This window comes from Felis catus, chromosome F1 (assembly GCF_018350175.1).
Source record: "Felis catus isolate Fca126 chromosome F1, F.catus_Fca126_mat1.0, whole genome shotgun sequence".
NCBI lineage: Eukaryota > Metazoa > Chordata > Mammalia > Carnivora > Felidae > Felis > Felis catus.
In genome coordinates, this window is record NC_058384.1 from 23,506,310 (window position 1) to 23,530,730 (window position 24,421).

The following is a 24,421-nucleotide window of genomic DNA, read 5'->3' on the forward strand; positions in this document are numbered from 1 at the left end:
TTCCTTTTGTCAGATAAAGTGAGTCTTCAATTTAGGAAATATTTCACAGAGTTATTAATCTATTACATTTAATACAGAGTGGGGAGGTTTTTTAATGTTATACTGTAAGAATTACAGATTTCATGATATAATTAAGTTAAATTTAAAATTTGTTAGAATCAAATGTTAAACTTGTTAAAATAAATTATTTCTAGAATATTCTTTTTTTTTCGGATATTCTTTATTATAAGAAATGTTAAGGTATTAGAGAATGCCAAACACTTTACAGCAGATAGAACATCTAAAATTTTTTTGAACTGGCTGTGGTTTGCCATCAAATGAGTAGCCAGAGTTAGGTAAAAAACAAAACAAAACAAACAACAAAAAAACCCCAAGTTCTCCTATGTAATTTCCTTATGTGTGCTAAACTGTTGATAACTAGATACCACATCTTTTTAGGTGGTAACGTAAAGTATCTGTAAACATGGATAATGTTTCATTTCTGCGATCGTAGGGGTCTGTTGGGCGGACACTCCTTGGCAATCATGCTGAAAGAAAAAGGCGAGTACATGCAGTGGTACAATGATGAACTTCTCCAAATGGCAAAGCAATTGGGTTACAAACTTTTACCAGCTTTCAATACTACCAGTGGCCTTCCTTATCCAAGAGTAAGTAATTCTGAAAAATATGGCAGTCTTTATATCCTTCCTTTGCTGTCTTAAAAAAATGAATTTTTGTGATTGGAGCCATTGTTCTTCATTTGCTTGAGGCTGGAGTAAAATGCTTCATTACTATATGATACATTTATATTGACATTTCAATTAATTTGCATTTGAGTGGTATGAGAATTTTGATTAGTTTAAGCCTTTTATGTGCCACTGTGTAACAGATTAGATAGATTATGCTGCAGGAGGGAGAAACAGATGCCAGACTAGAATTTGGGTTTGGAGTTACTTGGGCAGAAAACACAGGTGCATCAGCAAGCATGGGTATTGATTCTCCAGAGGAGAGGATATAGAGAGAACACAGGACGGAGGGGAATGAGGAGGCAGTAGAGCATGTTCAGAGACTTGTTAGGAAGAGAACCACACAGTAGCTATGGTATTCTGAAATCTTAGAGCTTTGAAAGGAGGTATTTTAGAAACCAACAGAATTAGATGCAAACAGAGCCTTAAAGGTTATAATATGGGAGAATAAAGGGGAAAGATGGGTTCAAAGTAGGTGAAAATATAGGACCATTCATTTTTAGGTGTCCGTGTTGGTAGTTGAAGAGAGGTGGCAGCAGAGTCACTTGAGGGAGTTTTGTGTTTTTTCCCCCAAGAAGATTTTATATTTATTTATTATTTATTTTAATTTTTTTTTTTTAACGTTTATTCAGTTTTGAGAGACAGAGAGAAACAGAGCATGAGCAGGGAAGGGGCAGAAGGAGGGGGACACAGAATCTGAAGCAGGTTCTAGGCTCTGAGCTGTCAGCACAGAGCCCGACATGGGGCTTGAACTCACGAACTGCAAGATCATGACCTGAGCCGAAGTCAGACGCTCAACCGACTGAGCCACCCAGGCGCCCCAGAAAATTTTATATTTAAAGCAAAGGGAAAGAAGCCATTGAATATGGAAAGAACTCTCTCTCTCTCCTGATTTATTTCTTTATTAACACTATTGCTCTCTCCCTCTTGTCCAAGTTAGATCCCTCAGCCATTACCAAACTCTGTTAGTTTTTTCTTTCCTTATTGCTGCTATGCTAGTTGAAGCCAGTATAATTTTGTTCCTATACTGTTATAAATTCCAATCTTACTCTTTTCTCTCTGGTTTATTCTTTAGAGGCTTAAAAATTAATCTTACTAAAACATAACTTTTATCAAACTACCCTCAGAAGTTTTACTGACTCCCTGTTGTACAGAGTATCTTTTAACTTACAGAATTCATTATGGTTTGGCAGTAGGCTTTCTTTCTGACATTCTCTCAGGACCTCGTACCCAATGTAATGAGTGTTCCATTTCAACAGAAGAATCTATTAGTGTCCCCCCAAACACCTAAAGTATGTGTTTTTGTTTTTACATTTCCATGCCTTTAGGCCTGCCATCTCTATTACCTGGAATAACTTTTCTCCCAATACAAATCAAGTAAGACTAACTTTCACCATCAAGAAACCTCTGACCATGATCTAGAGCAGTGCTTTTCAAACTGGAGGTTACAATATATTCCTTTACCCACCAATTTAGTGGACTGTGACCAACACTTTTTTTTTTTTTAAGTAAAACAGACTAGTTATTCAATCTCTTATTTAAATTTCTAGTTTTTGATATTTTGAATGGCTGTTCTGTGAACGTCTTTATACAGATCATTTTACTTATTTCTTCCATAGGATAAATTACTAGAAGAGGAAATAGTCACAGAAGTAGGGAATGCTTTTTAAGGCTTTGGGTACTTACTGCCTAGTTGTTCTCCAGAAGGGTTCTACTTTTATAGTTACTCTGTGTTTTATAAAAGTATATGTGTCATTGTCCTGTTGCCAAAAATATGAATTATTCTTTGCTAATTTAGTGAGAAAAAATGGAGTCTTGTTTTAATGTGAATTTCTTTGCTTTCTAGTATGGTTAAACTTATTTGTTGATTTTTTTTATTTTCTTGGCATATTAAAATTAAAAACAAAGTTATTTTGAATAAGCTAGATGTTTATTTAATTGGATTTACTTTTAGTAAACATTTTTAGTTTTTGTTATAAGTGGAGGTGCTGAATTATGGGGAATCTAGCATGTCTTCACTTTTGCCGTAACAGGAGAAACAGTCAAGGAATTAAAATAGTAGCTACTGGGGGGCCTGGGGGGCTCAGTCAGTTAAGCAACCGACTTTGGCTCAAGTCGTGATCTCACGGTTTGGTTCGTGAGTTTAAGCCCCGCGTCGGGCTGTCTGCTCTCAGCACAGAGCCAGCTTTGGATCTGTCTTCCTCTCTCTATCTGCCCCTCCCCAACTCGCACACTTGCACTCTCTCTCAAAAATAAACATTTAAAAAAAGTAAAATATAAAACAGTAGCTAAGAGTATTATAGTAAAATAAAGAGAATGTGTTATTTTCTTACACTCTGAAGTATCAAAGTTTTTGATACTGCTTTTTAGAAGTAGACTGCAGACAGAAAATAAGTATCTTCCCATCCTTCCTTAATTCACACTTGTTAAATGCTGCTTTTGCTCATGAAAATTTGTACAGTCAGTCTCTCTTAGATATGCATGCATAATTGATAGTATGGCATTAATGGTTTTGACTCCAAAATTTGCTGGACAGAAATGCTATAATAGTTAATGGTCATTTATTCCACCCGCGTATAAACCCTAGAGGTAGTCCACGGTATGTGATGCCATTTCCTCCAACGTAATTAAAAGTACTTTGCCAGTTTTTCATTTAAGACCTCATTTCTAAGATCAGGTAGATGATTCTATCCATGAAGTACAGGGTTAGTAAGAACTCCATTATGATTCAGTACATATTTTAGGGGTTTAATGGGTGTAGCAAATATATAATATAGATGAATTTAATGTAGGTAATTTAAAATTCTACTTTTTAATAAAAAAATTTCATTTTAAGAACTACTTTGTGACTCTCAGGAACACAGGATCAGGAGGAACCAGTTTCCAAATTCCTTCTAAGTATAAAACCTTTATTATACATTTATCCCTTTTTGTCTTAAGACTTTCAGATAAGGGGCAGTAAGCTCCTTGCTTCTGACTTCTTCATGACTAAATGGATGCTACTACCAGTGCCCTCTCTACACCCATCTTTTGAGATCTAGTCAGGAGTGGAGCTTATCTAGCCTCTAGAGCAAAAGTCAGCAGTAGGATTTCCATTAGCAAAAAAGGCACTCAACGCTTGTTTCTTGTCTTGTAGAAATAGTAGTGCCCCCTGGAGATTTTGCATTTGAAAGTTGTTTAGTAACACTCACCTTCAACATACGAGATTGAAATGATATGATACTATAAATAGCTGTATTAAGAAATAGTCCTTTTATAGCATTTTGTAGAGATCATCTTGGAACAGTAAACAAAGATTATAATTCAGTATACAAACATCTTAAATATTTTTAATGTACAGAACTTCAGTGATTCAAAATATCTCCTTTTTTGTTGTTAAGAGAAAAGATACTAAAAGTGGTATATAAATGTTTCCCCTGTTGTGTTTGCTTTGCCATGACTACTACTCTGGACTTTGCCATTGTTAGCCCTTAGCTACCCCCAATTATGTGATATTTTATTATATATCAATGATATTTCTTCTGATTTTTAGATCTTAGCATTTGTTGTCAGTTCCATTTGTTTGGCACTTACTTGTGACTTTCCATTATTAGTTACCATCTCCATTTATATGTCTGTCTTATTTGCTCTGTCTGGATTTTAAGCTCCCTGAGGCCAAGGATCTTTTCAGTTACTTTATGTCTTAACGTAATACCCAGCATGTAGTAGATAACTATTGGTCAGTTGATTGTAATAATTAGTAGAACTAACCAGAAAATAATTTTCACTGTTGACTCTTACTGCAAATATTTATAAAAATTATTATACTTTAGCATAATTAATGTAAATTAATTTTAAAGTTTATTCTCAATTTTAATTCTGTAGGTAGAGATATAGGTAACATGGAAAGGACAAGGGATGGTTCCCATTCTGGTTCTTGGTTCAGAACTACCTAAAGTCATTTATTCTTTCAGAATTACAAATGATAGAGATAATTATGAATTTGAGTGGAGACAGAGAGATGCTGCTAGGCTAATAGCACATGAAACATGAGGTAAATTTTGCCTTAAGTGGCATTCTGCAAAGTGAGGTAAATGGCCAACATAGCAATCTGCTCTGTGTCTCACCTATGTTTCACTCTTGTTATTTGTTTATTGGTGGTGAGTGGGTATTATCCCTGTCTTCATGCATAGGTATTCCTAGAGTGTTGATGGGATACTGTTAAGGTAATAGGCATACCCAGCAATTGATTTCTGCAGCTAAGTCGAAATACAAATTTATTTGAACTTCTCCTTACGAGTCTGAATAGTAAGTGATCTAGAAACATGATTTTTATTTGTTTTGTTGTTGTTACGCTAAATCTTGGCATATGCTTGCTCTTTTGTTATTTATTTGGACTGTGGAAGACCATGATCAGTCTAGTCAGTTTGGTTCTGGTTCACCCAGTTTTATCACGTAGTATAATGTGGTTGTCTTTGAATTATAAAAAAAAAAAAAAAACCTCCTTTGGAAAAAATTTTTTGTGTTGTTTGATAGCCCATCAGCAAGGCTATACACTGTGTTTCAGAACTTTTAAAGCCTTTAAACAAAATTTTAATCTTTTAAATACACCCCATACCTAATCAGTTTTTTCACTGTGGAAGGCTAATATAGTACTGGTTTTTCACAAATTCTCAATTAAACTGAATTTCTCTTAGGGCTAGTCTAATATCCTATTCTTGTACTAACTGGTTTAAACTGTCCAGAGAATAAAATTGTTTTGGAAGGTATTTTCTCTATGTAATTCTTAAATGGGTACTTAATTTTGGTCTCACTGAGGAAGGACATAAATGAAAACTTACCCCATGAATATATGTATGGTAGTATATACTTCACTAGATGTTAAATTGGAAAGTCACAAAGATCATCAGATTAAATTTCAGTGTTTAGGTATTTTATTAATTATTTCCATGATTTGATGAAAAATCTTGATTGAAAAATAATCTCTTATCCAGAAGCATTATCTCTTGACAGTTGCTAATGATAATCTTCTGATTTTATTTAGATTAATTTAAAGTTTGGTATCAGAAAACCAGAAGCTCGGACAGGAACTGAGACAGATACCTGTACAGCTTGTGCAGGTACCTTGATCCTTGAGTTTGCTGCTTTAAGTCGATTCACAGGAGCAACAATATTTGAGGTTTGCTTTTCATAGTCTTTGATTTCTTGGGTTTTGGACATAACTAACTTTATATCTTTTTTTCATTGGTCAAGTATGAGGATTATCAATTGGAGGAGTACTGTTAGTTTAGGGAACTTTTGTCTGGATTCCATCACATGGTTTTTGTCAAAACCCCAGAAGTCATTGTGAGGTAGCTGTATGTTAAATAAAACTTTGCATTTCTGTAAATTTTTAGCTCTATTCTTAGAAGACTTTTAGCTATATTCTATGAATTTGATATCACAAATGTCTTATATGAAAAACTGTCTTTTTGTTTATTCTACTTCTAGATGGTCTATTGTATTTCTGAAAGCTTCACTGAAACACAGTGAACTTTTTACTCTTGTCTTGACAGAGTCATAGCTGTAAGTTTTTTACTCCAAGGTTAATGTTATTTCTTATCTAAAAGACTTAATATTCCCTAAGTAATATGTTGTGGACTAGCTGTGTCTCACACCTTTAATTTTATCTGTATGTTTAAGCATGTCACTATAGTGCAATAGTATCACAGAATACCCTCTTTTTCAAACATATGATTTAGGAAAATTTTTAAAAATTCAGCAGATGGCACACAGAACAAGCCGAAATAGGGAATACTTAAAGACATTGGATCTGAGTGTAATTAAAATAAGTCAGGTGGTCTTTGTGTGTATGTGTATGTTTGGTTTAGTGTTTATTTTGTATTTTGCTGACATATTTTCCTTTCATTGAAAAGTATAGTCATTTTTGCATACTGTCTTAATTCAAACTACAAACTCTGAGATATTGATGCATGTATAGGATGGGCAAGTGAGACTTAAAGAGGATAAGATGCACAGCAAATAGGTGAATGAGTGGAATTGGAATTAGAATCCATGTCTTTCTAAATACAAAGTCCATACTCTTTCCACTAGTCGATTTTGTATTTATGAGTCTCTTGAAAATTATGATCTTTTTAACTTATGATTATACGTTAATTTATTGTAAGAGAAGCAACCTGATGCAGTTGACAGAGCATTGATCTCATATAGGGTTGGCAAACAACAGTCAGGGCCAAATCCAGCCACTGCCTGTTTTTGTGAATAAAGTTTTATTGAAACACAGCCATGCTTATTTATTTATTTTTGTCTATGACTCCATTTGTGCTACAGTGATAGAGGTGAGTAATTGTGACAGTGACTGTATAACCCGTAATGCCTAAAATATTTAGTATTTGGCCCTTATCAGAAAAAGTTTGTTGGTGTTGATCTAATAAAGAGATAAGAATTCTTATATTAGTTGTCCTGTAATTCAGGTTTAAACTTTGGATAAATCTTTGATTTCATTGGGCCTGTTTTCTTAGCTATAAGATAGGAATAAGGAAATATAATCTTTATGAAACTTCTGGCCCTGAAGTTCTAGTGTTTAATTAAAGCCATAATCTGCTTTGTTCTAAAAAATCAGCATAAATAAGTTGAATCAAGAGTTAAGACTATTTTACACTCCTCTTAGATCTACAAAGTGGCAAATTGGTTTAACAATTTTTTTTCTTTTGTAGAAGTACTTCTCCAAAGCTAAAAAGAGTCATGCTCTGAAATTAATTTTAACTCTCCTGTAATGTCCTTTGCTTTTATCTTTTATAACATTTTTTCATCCAAAGCCAAGAATTTGATCAGAAATTATTTTAATTTAGTGTCCAGTGGGTAAAAATAAATGGAAAAAAATGGTATCATAAGGTTATAAATTTGGTATTGCCAAATGAATACTAGTTAATATATTTAGTCTTCAGTAACAAAGTTTTATGCTATTTAAGAAGTGGGCTCTTGAAATGCCTGTTTGTGTTTCAAAGATGACATACGAACTTTGAAATTCTCTTCTAATTCTCTAAATAAGACTATCTAAGGAGATCTTCACTTTGTATTTAAATGATAGGCATTATTTTAGCAAGTACATTTAATTATGGCAGCAATTAATATAATTTAATAATACATGTGTGAATGTGAACTTGCTCTATCAGAGTAGATGAACATGATGGTCTCAAAGTGAGATCACTGCCACTAAATAGCATTTTTAGACCTGTTCTTTTTAACTAGACTTGATTGGCTGAAAGAAAAAAAAGCCAAGATTTTACTTGTAAGGAAGTTTAAAGTTTAATATAATAAATCTTATCTTAGGAATTTTACTTAATTCTTAAAATATGCTGTGAGCCTTTGATTTTTGTTTCTTTGTCTCCTGTTTTCCAGAGACATATAGTTCTTCAGGTATGCTTTTCTTTTTTTTAATTATAGGAATACGCAAGAAAAGCTCTTGATTTTCTCTGGGAGAAAAGACAGCGAAGTAGTAATTTAGTAGGCGTGACTATAAATATTCATACTGGAGATTGGGTAAGAAAAGGTATGTAAGTCGGGCTTCTTAAGCCTTCATATCCTCAGAATGGTTGGGAAATAAAGGATTTTCATTTGTTAAAATAATCTTTGGGACAGTATAAAGCATAGTTTTTCACCAGATTTTCTAGAATTTTAACTAATTTAACTTGATTTTCTTCTTTGGTGTCAAATAATAGCACACTTACTCTAGATGGGCTTACTGTTTTGTTTCATTTTTATTGGGTATAGCATTATAGATATAGGGTATAGATGAAACACTAGAACTATTCCTTTGAGAACTAGAGGATCAGAATACCTCAGCCATCTCACATTAAGTGGAAATCTGTATTTACTGTTATCACCAGCCCTTATTAAAATGAATTGGACTCGTGAGACAAGTGTTATTTGAACAAACCAAATGTAGTGTTATATAAAGAATATGAATGAATCTTTATAAGACACTCCTATAAAACATAGATGAATGGAAATATACTAGAATATTCCTAAGGAGATTATCTTACTTACTATCTATTTAGTATTATAGAAGATTTTTCCAAATTTTGTCTGTAGGGTTCCTGAAACTAATCTGAATTCTGGCTTCAGAATTCTGCAGTTTCTTTTTTTAAACTTACTTGGAGCCCCACATTGAGCATGGAGCCTATTTAAAAACAAAACAAAAAAAGAAAACAGTGTAATCTGCTTGGAACTGAAGTGCAAATTCATCAGAATTAATTTTCAATCATAATTTTTGGTTTATGACACACTCATCATTGGTCCATGCATGGCCCATTTTGCTTAGTCATTTTTAAGAATGTAGTAAGGACCTACAAATGGGCCATCCATTACTTGACAACATGCACTTCTGCGTATGGTCCTTGACTCTCTACCTGTGCAATCCCACATCTCTGCCTTCTCTGACTGAAATAGTCATCATTCTTATGACTGATGATTTGCTTTTAATAAAGTTATGTTGCATCTGTATGTATTCTTAAAAAGTACATTTCTTTGTTTTAAACTTTATAAAATCTTATGTCCTGTATGCTTTTGAGACTCTTTCACTTAATATGATTTTGCTAAGATTCATGTATATTATTACATGAAGGCATATTTCATTTTATTTTGACTGCTGTCTAATATTTTATTGGATGAATGAACCACAGTCTAAATATTTAGATCGTTTCCAGGATTTTACTGTTGTGAATAATAGTGTTGTGAATATTTTTTATGTTTCTCCTGTTGTACATGTTTAAGAGTTTTTCTTGGCTATATATGTAGGAGTGGAAGTTTTAGGTCATAGGATAAATTAATGTTCAGCTTTAGGAGATAATGTCAAAATTGTTTTCAACATCGTTTTCCAAAGTCATTTCACCACTTTATAAGAGATCCCACGAATTAACATCCTCTCCATTGAGTATTGTCAGACTCAAAAACGATTTTGCAATAAAATGGGTATAAAATGATTTCCCATTGTGGTTTCATTTGTATTTCTTTGACCATTGATGATGTTTAACACCTCTTCGTATTTAGTGGTCATATAGGTTTCCCTCTTTTTTTTTTTTTTTTTATATTGATGTTTTTGTATTTTGTCCATTTTCTACTCAGTTGTGGTTTTAAAAAATATTGAGGGGCACCTGGGTGGCTCAGTTGGTTAAGCATCCAACTCTTGATTTCGACTCAGGTCATGATCTCGCGGTTTGTGGGATTGAGCCCAGAGTTGGGTGCTGCTCTGAGAGTGTGGAGCTTGCTTGGATTTCTCTCTCTCTCAAAATAAATAAACTTAAAAAAACCTCACTTTGTAAAAAAAAATAGTGTTGATACCTATGTGATACTTATGATCTATGTGATAACTTTCCTTTGAAATTTATTGACATTTTCTTTTTGGCCTGGAACATAGCCAGTTTTTGTGAACATTTTGCTTAAAAAAGTGTGTATTTTCTAATTGTTGTATGTAGATATCTATATATATATATCAATTTGCTTAATTTGTTCAGATCTTTGCTGATTTTGTTTGCTTGAACTCTCAAGAATTAAGAAAGGTGAGGGGCGCCTGGGTGGTGCAGTCGGTTAAGCATCCGACTTCAGCCAGGTCACGATCTCGCGGCCCGGGAGTTCGAGCCCCGCATCGGGCTCTGGGCTGATGGCTCAGAGCCTGGAGCCTGTTTCCGATTCTGTGTCTCCCTCTCTCTCTGCCCCTCCCCCGTTCATGCTCTGTCTCTCTCTGTCCCAAAAATAAATAAACGTTGAAAAAAAAATTTTTTAAAATAAAAAAGAATTAAGAAAGGTGGATAACGTTTCTGACAAAGATAATGGACTAACATCTGCCTATAGTTCTATTGGTGCACTGGTCTTTTTTTTTGGGTGCATACATTTAAAATTGCTCTCTTCTTGGTTGAACCTTCCATCATTATGCAGTGATCATCTCTAATAATGCTTTTTGTCTTTTAGTCTGTTTGATAGCAGTACAGCTCCATCAGCTTTATATTGTTTAATTGCCTGATGAGTATTTTTTCTATCCTTTTACTTTGAGTCTTTGCAGGTGCTCATGCTATAACTCTTATAAAATGTATAGGTTTGTAAAAGCCAATTTGTCTTATCTTTTAATTGGTGATTTCAGTCCATTCACATTTACTTCTATTTTTAATATATTTGGGCTTATACTATCTTAATTGTAATTTCAATGTGTTCCACTTTAATCAGTGTGTTTTCTCTTTATCTTTTTGTTATTAAATGAAACTTATATTTACCTTCTAGTAAGACATGGACTTTAGCATGTTCTCCTGTCTCTGCCTCCACTCGCCCCACCCCCCATTTCCCATTATATTGATATTATGTAGTTGGTTCTTATTCACTCTGAATGTGTTCTTTTTTCTTTTGGTCTTAGTGCTACCCTCCTTTTCCTTTAAAGGTAACAGACTGTCAAGATATTTGCTCACTTGTACTTTGTATATTGCTCGCAACATCTGTTAGATTTGCCTCTCTTCTTATTTAAGTAATTATTCCTGCTTTTCAGTAGCTTTAATAGCTACTGAGGCCTTTAATGCCTGACAGTCATTTTATTATGCTTTCGTATTTGAGTGAAGGTTTGGCTGTATATAATTTTCTGTTTAAGTTCTTTTCCTTCAAGTCTTTAAAAATACAACTCTATTGTCTTCTTACATCCTGCTAAAAAATCTGATATTATTCTGATTTTTATGCCCTTGTGTGTATGATCTACTCTTTCTTTCTCGAAGATTAAGAATAGTGAATGCAAAGAGGGGTGCCTGGATGTCTCAGTCTGTTAAGCATCCGACTTTGGCTCAGGTCATGATCTCACAGTTCGTGGGTTGGATCCCTGTGTCGGGCTCTGTGCTGACAGCTCAAAGCCTGGAAACCTGCTTTAGATTCTGTGTCTCCCTCTCTCTCTGCCCCTCCCCCACTTGTGTTCTCTCTCTCTCTCTCTCTCTCTCTCTCTCTCTCTCTCTCTCTGTCTCTCAAAAATAAATAAACATTAAAAATTAAAGAACAGGGGCGCCTGTGTGGCGCAGTCAGTTAACCGTCCGACTTCAGCCAGGTCACGATCTCGCGGTCCGTGAGTTCGAGCCCCGCGTCAGGCTCTGGGCTGATGGCTCAGAGCCTGGAGCCTGTTTCCGATTCTGTGTCTCCCTCTCTCTCTGCCCCTCCCCCGTTCATGCTCTGTCTGTCTCTCTCTGTCCCAAAAATAAATAAACGTTGAAAAAAAAATTTTTTTTTTAAAAATAAAAATTAAAGAACAATAAAATATTGAATGTAAAGAAAATTTTCTGAAAATTTCACTATAGTTTTAGATGTAAAATATTCTTTAGCTCTCCTTTTGGTATTCTATGGGTCCTTTCTACTTAAAATCTTTGTTTTTTTTTTATTTATTTGGGAGGGGGGCAGAGAGAGAATCCCAAGCAGGCTCCCCACTGTCAGCACAGAGTTTGACATGGGGCTCAATCCCACAACCGTGAAATCATCATGACCTAAGCCAAAATCAAGAGTCATACGCTTAGCCAACTGAGCCACCCAGGCGCCCCTAAAATCTTTTGTTTTTAATTGCTGAAAACTGGTCTTATTTTTTATTTTTTTATCTTATTTTTAGATGTTCTTTTCATTTTTATTTGTCTTTTTGCAATTCCTATTATCTTAATCACTTCTATTTCTATCCTCTGTATGTCTTAGCCTTTGTATATATATATATGTATATATATTTGTATATATATATACAAAGGCTAATATATATATATATATGTATATATATACATATATATGTGTGTATATATATATATATATTTTTTTTTTTTCCCCCTCTGCCTTTTCTTTCTTCTGGAAGGTTGCTTCTGGTCTTCCAGTTGGCTCATCTGTTCCTCAGCTGCATCCTTTCTGCTGTATATCCCATCTATTATGTTACTTTAACTGTGTATTTTTATTCCATATGTTTCTGCCCGATTAAAGATTTTTTTCTTGTTGGGGCACCTGGCTGATTTCAGTCAATACAGCATGTGACTCTTGATTTCAGGGTTGTGAGTTCAAGCTCCAAGTTGGGTGGAGAACTTACTTAAAATTTTTTTCCTTATTTTTTACTGCTAATATCTTTCCTATCTCTTTAGTATGTTTGTTAGGCTAAATTTTTTAAAAAAATTTTAAATTTTATTTATTTATTTTGAGAGAAAGAGAGCACAAGCAGGGAAGGAGCAGAGAGAAGGAGAGATAGAATCCCAAACAGGCTCCACACCATCAGTGCAGAGCCCCATGCGGGCCTTGAACTCACAAACTGTGAGATCACGACCCAAGCCAAGATCAAGAGTTGGACGCATAACTGAATGTGCCACCCAGGTGCCCCTATTTGGCTAATTTTAAAATTAAATAATTTTTTTTAAATTTTTTTTTTTAACGTTTATTTATTTTTGAGACAGAGAGAGACAGAGCATGAACGGGGGAGGGGCAGAGAGAGAGAGACACACAGAACTGAAAGCAGGCTCCAGGCTCTGAGCCATCAGCCCAGAGCCCGCCACGGGGCTCGAACTCATGGACCCCGAGATCGTGACCTGAGCTGAAGTCGGATGCTTAACCAGCTGAGCCACCCAGGCGCCCCTAAAATTAAATAATTTAAAACGGGTGTTCCTGTTCTATTTCTTGTTCTGATAAGTTCTTATTCTAGTACATTCGTTTTATTTTTAGAAAGTCATGCTTCTTAAATGTTTTTGGCCTACAAGTTCATGTTCTTTGTCACCTACTCTGTGGAAAGATCAGATTCCAATCCCTGTCATCCTCAGTGATCTTAGGGATGAATTCTAAGAAATTTTTTTTAAAAACACTGATGCGTAGATTCCTAGAGATTCTGATTCAATTGACGTTGAGTGTTCCCTGGGTATAGGGATTTGTAAGATTGTAATTATAATTTAGATTGTAATTCACTAGCCTCAGTTGTGGGGAAAAGTAGGGGAAAGAATGTCTAAAATTAGTCCGCCACTCTTTTGTTCAGTTCCTTATGCAGTGCTTCTATGATGCCCAGATTTTACCCTGAGGATACCTGGAACATAGACTGAGTTGTAGCAAGGATAGGAGGAGACATTGTGTCTTATGACAGTGGTGGGACAGAAGCATCTGCAAAGCTCTAGCAGTTTCCCACCTGATTGACTTTCTTAGCCATGTCTGGCCGCCTTCTGTTCCTGGCCAAGACCACCCTCTCCCCCACCTTCCCTGCTCCTGCTGCGAGGTTTCTTACAGGTTTTTATTTTCTTTATTTGGTCCATTTTAATGATGATCTTGGGGAAGAGGCCACTAGTCACACTAGGTGCAGCAATTAGAATTGTCACCTCTATTGGGGTGCCTGTCTGGCTTAGTAGAGCATGCAACTCTTGATCTCGGGGTTGTAGGTTCCAGCCCCATGTTGGGTGTAGAGATTACTTTAAAATCTTAAAAAGGGGGGGGGGGGAAGAATTGATACCTCTAAACAGCTGCAGTCTTGATTTCATATCTACTCTAACTCTACAGATTGATGTCTTACTGATTAAGGGTATAATTTTTTTTTAAAAAATTGCACAGTGGTCCTCTCTAGTATTTCCTCTTTGGAGTTCCTCACTAAGAAAATGAGCTTTGAAAAACTTCTGAAAACTAGTATCTCCTGCTTTTTTTTTTTTTTTTTTTTTTAGTTTTTTTTAACGTTTATATTCATTTTTGAGAGACAGAGACAGAGTGTGAGCAGGCATGGGGCAGAGAGAGAGAGAGAGACAGAAAATCTGAAGCAGGCTCCAGGCTCTGAGCTGTCACACAGAGCTCAACATGGGGCTTGAACTCATGAAGTGTGAGATCATGACCTGAGCCGAAGTCAGACACTTAACCCACTGAGCCACCCAGGCACCTCTCCTGCTTTTAAATAAGGTTTATGTAACCAGTTTTGCAAAGTAAGAGTCTTTTTTTTTTTTTTTTGTAAACATACAAACATCAGCAAGGAATTGTCGGTTATTCAAATAGTAGGGTTAATATTTCTGTAAATGTTGAATTTTTACTGTAAACACAATTTCGTGTTTAGACCAGTGTTTCATTCTTAGTGTACTAATATCCTCACTTGTACTCTGTAAAGAGTTTTTAAGACTTTTTAAATAAAGAATTGTGTTTATGTGTATTTTTTCCATAGATAGTGGAGTTGGAGCAGGGATTGATTCATATTATGAATATCTATTGAAAGCCTATGTCTTACTTGGAGATGACAGTTTTCTGGAAAGATTTAATACAGTAAGTTGATCCAATTTTATATTAATTTTAGAGCCAATTTTATTTGCCAGATTTTGATAGAAGCTCAATTATCTGAGTGGCAATCTGAGAAATAATTTGTTTTTAAACGTGTGTGTGTGTGTGTGTGTGTGTGTGTGTGTGTGTGTGTGTGTGTGTCAGTATTCCCTGATGATGTTGGGCAGGGATAGGACAAAACTATATAAATTCCAAAAATTAGTTTACAAAGTTTTTCATTGTAAACTAATTTCAATTTCATTTTCATTACAAAAGTTTTCATTTTCATCTCTTATCAGAAGTTTTTAAGATCTGCCAGTAAGTAATAAAATGGGTAGATTTGAGTTTTACCTAATCTTCTACGCATGAAGAGAATTTGTTGGAATAAATTACTAGTTATTTTTTTCCTGTGGATTCCAATTCTTTGTGAAAACTTGGAAGTTTGACCTACTCCTTGATCACATCAAGCATACAGGGCTTTGGATACCTAGGAGAAACTAGTGAGTGTTCATTTCAAAAGCAGGTCTGTAAGTCTTAAGTCTAGGTCAGAATTACAGGCATAGTTTTAAGAGAGAAGGGTAAGGATTACTAAACCTGATTGGATTGCCTTTGTAATTGAAGCAAAATGAAATCAGTACAGCAAACTCATCAGCTGTGTCACTGTGGGTTTTTTTGAAATTATTTATAATTTGTTTGTGCACCTATCAATTCACCCACATTACTGTGAGACAGTACAGTGTAGTGACTGAAGTATGGGAGTTGCTCTACCTGAGTTTAATCCTGGTTGTACCACTGGTTGTACCACTGGTTTTGTGACTTTGGGCAAGTAACTTTACACTGTCTCTGTTCCTTATCCATAAAATGGAAAGAGTAGTACCATTCATGGAGATATTGGAAGGATTAAATGAGCTAGGGCATATGAAGTGTTACAGCCGTGTCTCAGCATCTAGCAGATACTCAGTAATGGTCATTAAATAATATACAAGTTAGGAAAAACCAATAAGAGACCCAATAATAAGTTATCGATTGAATACTTTAAAAAACACTATCATATATGGTTTATTAGATTACTACAAGATTTTCTTGAGGTGAACAAGAACAGATTATTTTTGTTGGCTCATTACCATTCATTGACTAACAGCTCAACTTGTTATTGTCAAAGCTGAGAAATATCTAAGGGAGGAAGATAAAAGAAGGGGAAAAAAGAGTTTTTAAGAACATAAAAGACATCCCATCAGGGATGGGATGTTCAGATCTGTTCCCCTCCGAGGATCTTATATTAACTATAGTCTTTAATATTCTGTATCAGAATTAACACAGGGGAGTATATATATTTTAGAAAGATTCCCATACAGAATAACTTAAATATTTACATAATTACTTAGTAAATTTATTTATATATAAATTCAGCTTTACTTTCTTCACAGCGTGATTTAACAAAATGCTGTTTTTAGAGTAGTACATCTTTTTTCATCTGCTTTCATGAACACATATTGTGATCTTCTAGCATTACGATGCCATAATGAGGTACATTAGCCAGCCACCTCTTCTACTTGATGTGCATATCCACAAGCCAATGCTCAATGCTCGGACTTGGATGGATGCTTTGCTCGCCTTTTTTCCAGGTTTGCAGGTAAAAAAACCCCAAAACAAAACACTGTACTTTCTTAATATTAACGTAGAATGACGAAGTACATTTGTGACCTCTAAAATGGAATAACCAAAATGGAGTCACATTTTAAAATGTATTAATGTGCATTTTTCTATGTATATAATGACTCTAGATAAAATCAATTCCTATTTTATTAGGTAATTTTGTTGTTATTGTTGACTTCTAGGTCTTAAAGGGGGATATTAGACCTGCCATTGAAACTCATGAAATGTTGTATCAGGTGATTAAAAAACACAATTTCCTACCAGAGGTAAGCAAATAATCTTTGGAATTCTAATTTATATATACTGTAACTTGCTAATTTAATAATGTACCAGGTGTCATCTTCAGGGTTGGTTTATTCTCTTTTTCTGTTTTTTCCTGGTTAAATAGTATATCCATTTATATTTGGTTTATAAACTATTATATATGTTTTTCCTTTTTCTCATATGCCAAAAGAACTCAAGTTTAAGGTAATGCTGGACTTTTGTGTAAAAAAACCCAAAAACCCAATTTAGTATTTTTCAGCCTTTCTAATCCATGCCATTAGATATGCATTGTCTAGTTCTGACTTTCACATATATCCATCAGCTAGAGAGACTTTTTTTTTACTCTTTATTTTCTAAAGCTTATTTTATGAAAATGATAGACATTGAACATACTCTTGCTGATCACATAGACCTCCTGGTTTTTATATATTAGTAATATTATTTCTAGCTTGATATGGCAAGATTTTAATAGCACACATTTTGGCTTTCCAGAAATGTACCATTAAAAATTTTCAAACTCATGTGTGACTTTGTTCTGTCGCTGCTTACTCCCTACACTGTGGGATATCTGAGCATTCCTAAAGTGTTTGTTTTAGAAAGTATAGTTATATTAGCCTTCAAGTAAGTAGGACTGTGCATTGTAGAAAATTTGCATTCACTCTGAATAAACTGACATTTCAACTAAATACGTCTTACCCAGATGAAGTTTTATTTGGTTCCCACAAAGGTTTTGGTCTTGGGGGCTGGGGTGGCTCAGTTGGTTAAGCATCCCACTCTTGATTTCAGCTCAAGTCATGATCTCACGGTTTTCAGATCGAGCCCTAACATCGGGCTCTGCACTGAGCATGGAGCCTTCTTGGGATTCTCTTACCCCTCTTTCTCTGCCTCCCCCCCTTTTAAAAATAAACTTTTAAAAAAGCTAACAAAGTTTTAGTTTTATTTTAATCTTTTTTTTAACACTTTATTTTCTTTTTTGAGAGACAGAAACAGAGTGTAAGCAGGGGAGGGGCAGAGAGAGACAGGGAGACAGAATCCAAAGGCTCTAGGCTCTATGCTGTCGGCACAGAGCCTGATGCGGGGCTTGAACACACGAATGTGAGATCATGATCTGAGCCAAAGTTGAATGCTCAACTGATGGAGCCATCCAAGCTCCCCTTAATCTTTTTTTTTTAACCAGTTGGCTCTGTTAGTGAATAATTTCAAGTGAGACTAGTGTAGTTTTTAACTAATGCTCTGTCTCACTCTGCAGAGGATTTGAGGTTACAAAAGAAAGTGTATGCTAAAATGCCAACATAGAAATATAAGAACTAGGGGGGCACCTGGGTGGCGCAGTCGGTTAAGCGTCCGACTTCAGCCAGGTCACGATCTCGCGGTCTGTGAGTTCGAGCCCCGCGTCAGGCTCTGGGCTGGCTCAGAGCCTGGAGCCTGTTTCCGATTCTGTGTCTCCCTCTCTCTCTCTGCCCATCCCCCGTTCATACTCTGTCTCTCTCTGTTCCAAAAATAAATAAACGTTGAAAAAAAAAATTAAAAAAAAAAAAGAAATATAAGAACTAGGTACTTAAGAGGGGAAAATGGAGATAAGGAAAAAGAAAACACAAAGGCCCATGTAGTGGTATTATTGAGTTTCATAGTTTTCTCTAAGCTTCCTAATAGCCAGAATGATCATTTACAAAAATAATTACATTTAATTGGTAAAAATAGCACCTTACCAAAAATGAATTGGGATTTTAAGCGATGAAAATTTTCATTTTGTAGATGAAAGTTATCAATATTTTAATTATTTTTAAATTGTTTGTGGTCTAATTCATGTGCTATTATATACTCTGGAGTCACTTGTTTATTTTTTAACTCACATTACTGTACCTATTTGTATGTTGTTTTGTCCAGGCATTTACGACAGATTTCAGGGTACATTGGGCTCAACATCCTTTAAGACCAGAATTTGCAGAAAGTACCTACTTCTTGTACAAAGTAAGCTATTTTACCTCTTTTTTTGTTTGCTGTTTAACACCCATTTTGTGTTGGGTATCTCACTATCTTATAATAGTAATTGGGTTTTCAGACTGCTTGTTTAATGTTATAATGATTGGATATGTTACAGTTTTCATTCATCTAGTCCATAGTTACTGAAAGATGTAAGAATTGACATCTAAGTTTTTTGTCTTTTCAAAATACTTGTATAAACATTTGTATATAGAGTTTTATATTTGAGAGCTGCTTTCTAAAGCATGTCTCTTACCTTTCTTTAATCAGGCCACCTTTCTGGGCATTAAAAATTTTATCTAAGGGTTGAGATATATAGTTGGACAGCTTTCCAGTTGTGTGTTTAAGAAATTCCATAAAGCAGATCCATGGCTTATTTTCAGAGCTAAGTTCTATGTAACCTGTGTTCCAGTGCCTGATACAATGCCTAAGCACCTAGTAGGTACTCAATAAATATCTGATAAATGAGTGGGTGTATGGTAATATATAAGCTATATATATGTATACATATATTCTCCTTTTTAATAGGCTACAGGAGATCCTTACTACCTTGAAGTAGGGAAAACACTTATTGAAAATTTAAATAAATATGCTAGAGTGCCTTGCGGATTTGCTGCCATGAAGGATGTTCGTACTGGAAGTCATGAGGACAGGTAAAACAATTCCTAACATCCCCTTTCCTCAGGGTAACTTACAGCAACACAAAATAGGACTCTTAGGTAGAATTAAGATAAGCTTTACAAAGGGTATTTGAAGATGCAAAACTTAGTTCGTCGTGTTTAATTTCTAAACTCTCTTGAATAGGCTGATTTAAAATTGTTTGAAAAGTTTGTATTTTTATCATAGTGCCTGGCATATAGTAGGTGCTCAAATGATTTTTACACAGATGAACAAATGATTTTTAAATATCAGAACCTTAGTATTAGAAATGGGGTGTTCTGTGTTAATTTCTGACACTTTACATAATATAAAAACTGTTACCAGGATGATGAATGATCTGAATTATGATATATGTCAAGAATTCCTCAAAGTAGTATCGTGGTTAATGTATATTCTTATTCTGTTGCCGGTTTGGAGGCTAGGGAAGACCACTGGCAGTTTCTGTTTCATTGGTTACTGATAGATGTAGATGGCATGAAATAAGCTGTAAAAAGCATACTTTGGTTACTGTGATAGTCACTAACATTCCAGTTATTTTAACTGTCCAGAACATAGCAACACATTTCTAATGAACACTAAAGTTTATTTGGTTAGCAAATGTTCATTCCATAGGCATTTATGAGGTGTCTTATATGCCAGAGTTATACTAGTTTTTGAGGATTAAAGATAGGAAGACATGTCTTTTCCATCTTTGAATCACTGAGAATGGATGGGTAAATAAATTTTAAAACATTGTGTAAGTGCTGTGAAACATTAAAGGGACATGAAATGCAAATTGGGATGTGACGGTCACTGGAAGACCACTGGAGGTTCTTGTATCTTGAAGGATGAACAAGGGTTAGGAAGAAGTACTAAAAGGACTTTGAGGCAGAGGGACTAGAGGCAGGTGAGACACAGCACTCGTCATCTACTCGGAGTTATCCCTTAGTCCTTCACTCCGAGTATTTAGATAATAATTAATGAGGCTTGGGACCTACTTCCCTGATCATAGCTGATGAAAACTGGTTAGGTTTTTAGAAACTGGCATGCAGATACCAGCAAGAAATGAAAGCAAATAGGCTGTGTATTTAACATTTATTCACTGCTTCCCACCTTCTGGGTGCTCTTTTTTTTTTTTTTTTTTTTTTTGAGAGAGTGAGAGATGGTATGCAAGCACAGTGGGGGCGTGGAGAGGGAGCAAGAATCCCAGACAGGCTCCTCACTGAGCATGGAGCCCCAGTGCAGGACTCGATCTCACAACCGTGAGATCATGACCTGAGCTGATATCAAGAGTTGGATGCTTAACCAACTGAGCCACCCAGGCACCCGGACGCTCTTCTGATTAAGCACTTTCTGTGTTTAACTCATTTGATCTTGAACTCTCTGAAGTGTAATTTCTACTATAATCTTCATTTTATAGATGAAGAAGCTGAGGCACAGAGAAATTGGGGAACTTACCTAAGGTCACACATTAGTAAAGTTAAGTCCAGATTCCCACCAACACTTGAACTCTAAGAACACGAAGCTCTTGAACACCATGCTATTCTGGCAGTTCATTCAAGGAACAATAATTAAATACCTTCTTTATGCCAGGCACCACACTTAGGTGTGGGGATGGAAAAAGAAATTAGAATCAGTTCCTGCCCTCCCATGACTTAACAGTTAGTGGAGAAGATAGGTGTATAAAGACGTAATTGCAACCATGTGATTTGTGCTGTGGTGGAAAAAAGGGGTAACAGGTTGAAGAATTACAGAGGAAGACATGATTTATCCTGTTTAGAGAGTTCTAGTTTTCTAAATTTAACATTCCTCTTTTTTTCCCCAGTGAATATTCCTTACATGACATTGTTTCTAGACCTTTTACCACTGCCTTTGCCCTAATCTGATTTCATATTCCAATATATAGAGTATCTCTTAAAATAACAAGTCCAGAATTAATCACACTTAAGATGTGCCTGGCAAAACCATCACTGTTAAGAACAGTTGTAAGGTTGCTAATTTTCTGAGGGGCTGATGGGTTTACACCCTCTATTATTCAATTGAGGATCACTGCTTCATCAACTCTGTTCCTCATGACAGCATTGAGGACAGCATTGTATCTTTTAGGCAGTTGGCCGAACGAAAGGTTGAGAAGTACTAATCCTCATCATTCTGTGTTATTAGATGTGCTTTAGATTTTTTATCAGCTTTATTATATTCACCTCACGGTGAACTTGTAGCCAATTGACCTCAGTTACTTGTGGCCTGCTGACAAATGGGTATTCTCCACCCTACTTTGGAGTAAATGATTTTTTTTCTTTAGTGTAAACTTAGAACTTTATACTTAACCTCAGCAAAATTTGGTTTTGTTGGGGTGTATGTGTATGTGTTTCTAGACCTAAAAGAGAGCTTGAATCTCATCTTAGTCATCTAACATATTACCTAAGTTCAGTGGGCTGCAGTTTAAGCGTACCTTAGAAAATTTCCATCTAAATTGCCAGGAAGAATTCTGGTTAGGACCAAGACCAGTGTACCTTATGGTGTGGAACTTGAGAGTTTGCAGGTTACAAGCTCTTTGCATTTGGTTGCTTATTCCTTTACAGATCTACCAGTGCTGTCACCTGGCTCACCAGTGTCCCTGCGCCCATGTGCACACGCGCGCGCACACACACACACACACAATTTTCAGAATGGGACTATCTGTATTTTCTTTATAATAATGATCACTGGAAAGAATTTAAATGGCAAAAATAATATGAAAATCTTCGCTAAGACACTTCCCCTACATGCCCACCCTAAGATAACCACGGTTGGCAATTTGATAAATAGTCTTCCAGATGGTTTTATTGCATGTATGTTTGCATTTTTTTTTTACTGTTATTTTTATTTATATTTGAGAAAGATACAAAGAAAGAGAAGGAGACGAATCCCAAGCAGGCTCCGTGCTGTCAGCGCAAAGCCCAACCTGGGGCTCAAACTCATGAACTGTGTGAGATCATGACCTGAACTGAAATCAAGGGGCGCCTACGTGGCTCAGTCAGTTAAGCATCCGACTTTGGCTCAGGTCATGATCTCACGGTTCGTGGGTTTGGGCCCCACATCAGGCTCTGTGCTGACAGCTCGGAGCCTGGAGCCTGCTTCTGATTCTGTGTCTCCCTCTCTCTTTGCCCCTCCCCTGCTCATGCTGTCTCTCTTTGTCTCTCAAAGCTAAATAAATGTAAAAAGAAAATTAAAAAAAAATAATAATATGAAAATCTTTGCTAAGACACTTCCCTTACTTGCCAGCCCTAAGATAACCATTGTTGGCAATTTGATAAACAGTCTTCCAGACAGTTTTATTGCATATATGTTTGTATTTCTGGGTTTTTTTTTTTTTTTACTTTTATTTTTATTTATATTTGAGAAAGATACAAAGAGAAGGGGATGAATCCCAAGCAGGCTCTGTGCTGTCAGCACAGAGGCCAATGTGGGGCTCGGACTCATGAACTGTGTGAGATCATGACCTGAACTGAAATCAAGAGTCGGATGCTTAACTGACTGAGCCACCCAGGCACCCCAATGATTTTTTAATACAAATAAGATTATATGATAAGATACCCAGTTTGCTAGCTTTACCCAACTCATACTGTAGTGATCTATCATGTCTCCATTCTTTTCTAAATGTTTCCAAATCATTTGTTTCATAATCAGTTCTACAATTCACCACAAGTCAACACTGTTTTCATCAGTCTATACTTCTCAAGCTAACATTTTTTCATGATAGTAACTCTCCGTTATCATAAGTATATTGCAGGTTGACAGGGCATGTTTTATCTATTCTGAAAAGATTAACTACAAAATGTTCAAAAATTTTTGTGACATTACAGGTGAGTAATGAAAGTCATCCAAAAATGAAACATCATTGATGTGTAGGAAAAATAAGGATAGCTGTGTTCTGAGCTTATACATATGCCAGGTGCTATGCTAAATAATGGACTTAGAGTATCTCATTTAGTCTTCACCCCAATGTTAGGCAGGTATTGTTATGTCCTTTACAAAAAAATAAACTGAAACTCACAGTCCTTATATAATATCCCCATGATTACACAGCTAGTCAGTGAAAGGCCTTTTCTTTTTCCAGAGCCTGTGTTCTTATCACTGTGTTCCATTGCCTCTCTAGTTCATTCTTTTTGTAATACTGCTAAAAGTTTCATTTGATTTAGTAAACGTTTATTGAGTGCCTACTGTGTGCCAGGACTTGTGCTTGGCAGGAGATGTAAAACTATGTCATCTGTCCAGTAAGCCACAAGTTATTACCACCAAAACCTAGGACTTTTTGGGAGGTAGTAAATGTAATGAAATTTCATGTTACTGTAACTACATCTAACAGCTGTGCTTTTTCTGCCACTTTTGATTTTATTAAAAGCTTTTCTTTAAAATGTTTATTAAAACATTATAACATTGAATCATTTGTAAAGTCATATATATTTATATTTTTATTCCCTTTGTTCTATATTCCCTTCTTGACAGGTATTTAAATATTTACAGTTAGAATCATAGTCCCTGTGATTTTGTGTTGTACTTTTTTCTTGTAATTTTTTAGAAATGATTTCCTTTACCTTAAAACCTTCTTGTATATAAGTGTCTACATCATGAACTCCATCAAAATTGTATTACTTTATCCAATTTAATTAATATTAATTGACAATTCTTGTATGGCTCTTACTAGTAAAGTTTCATCTGCATTACCTCCCTCTTGTTGCTTCTCTGTAGAAGAAATGGAAAACTCTCCTTCATTGGAAGGCCAATAGGAAAATCTTGTCTGCACCATTGACAATATTTAGTGTGCCTGTGTGGTAGGCAGTCCCTCTGGTCTTTTTCATTTCCTTGGAATATGCTTGGAGTCAAGACTATTACCACCGGGGGATAGATGGATTCTGTAGTACTTTGGACATCTAAATTGA

The 24,421-nt window shown here is 35.4% G+C and overlaps 1 protein-coding gene across 10 annotated transcripts in view; it reads left to right on the forward strand.

Annotated features, from left to right (window-relative positions):
- EDEM3 (ER degradation enhancing alpha-mannosidase like protein 3) overlaps positions 1–24,421 on the forward strand; it is an 80,192-nt gene that overhangs the window by 25,791 nt on the left and 29,980 nt on the right. For all 10 annotated transcript variants that reach the window (XM_019821730.3, XM_019821731.3, XM_019821732.3 and 7 more), the window contains 8 exons: positions 494–647; positions 5,749–5,883; positions 8,151–8,256; positions 14,866–14,963; positions 16,465–16,590; positions 16,796–16,879; positions 18,765–18,848; positions 19,389–19,513. In XM_019821730.3, coding sequence (XP_019677289.1) covers positions 494–647; positions 5,749–5,883; positions 8,151–8,256; positions 14,866–14,963; positions 16,465–16,590; positions 16,796–16,879; positions 18,765–18,848; positions 19,389–19,513 — 912 coding nt within the window. The remainder of the gene's footprint in view (positions 1–493; positions 648–5,748; positions 5,884–8,150; positions 8,257–14,865; positions 14,964–16,464; positions 16,591–16,795; positions 16,880–18,764; positions 18,849–19,388; positions 19,514–24,421) is intronic.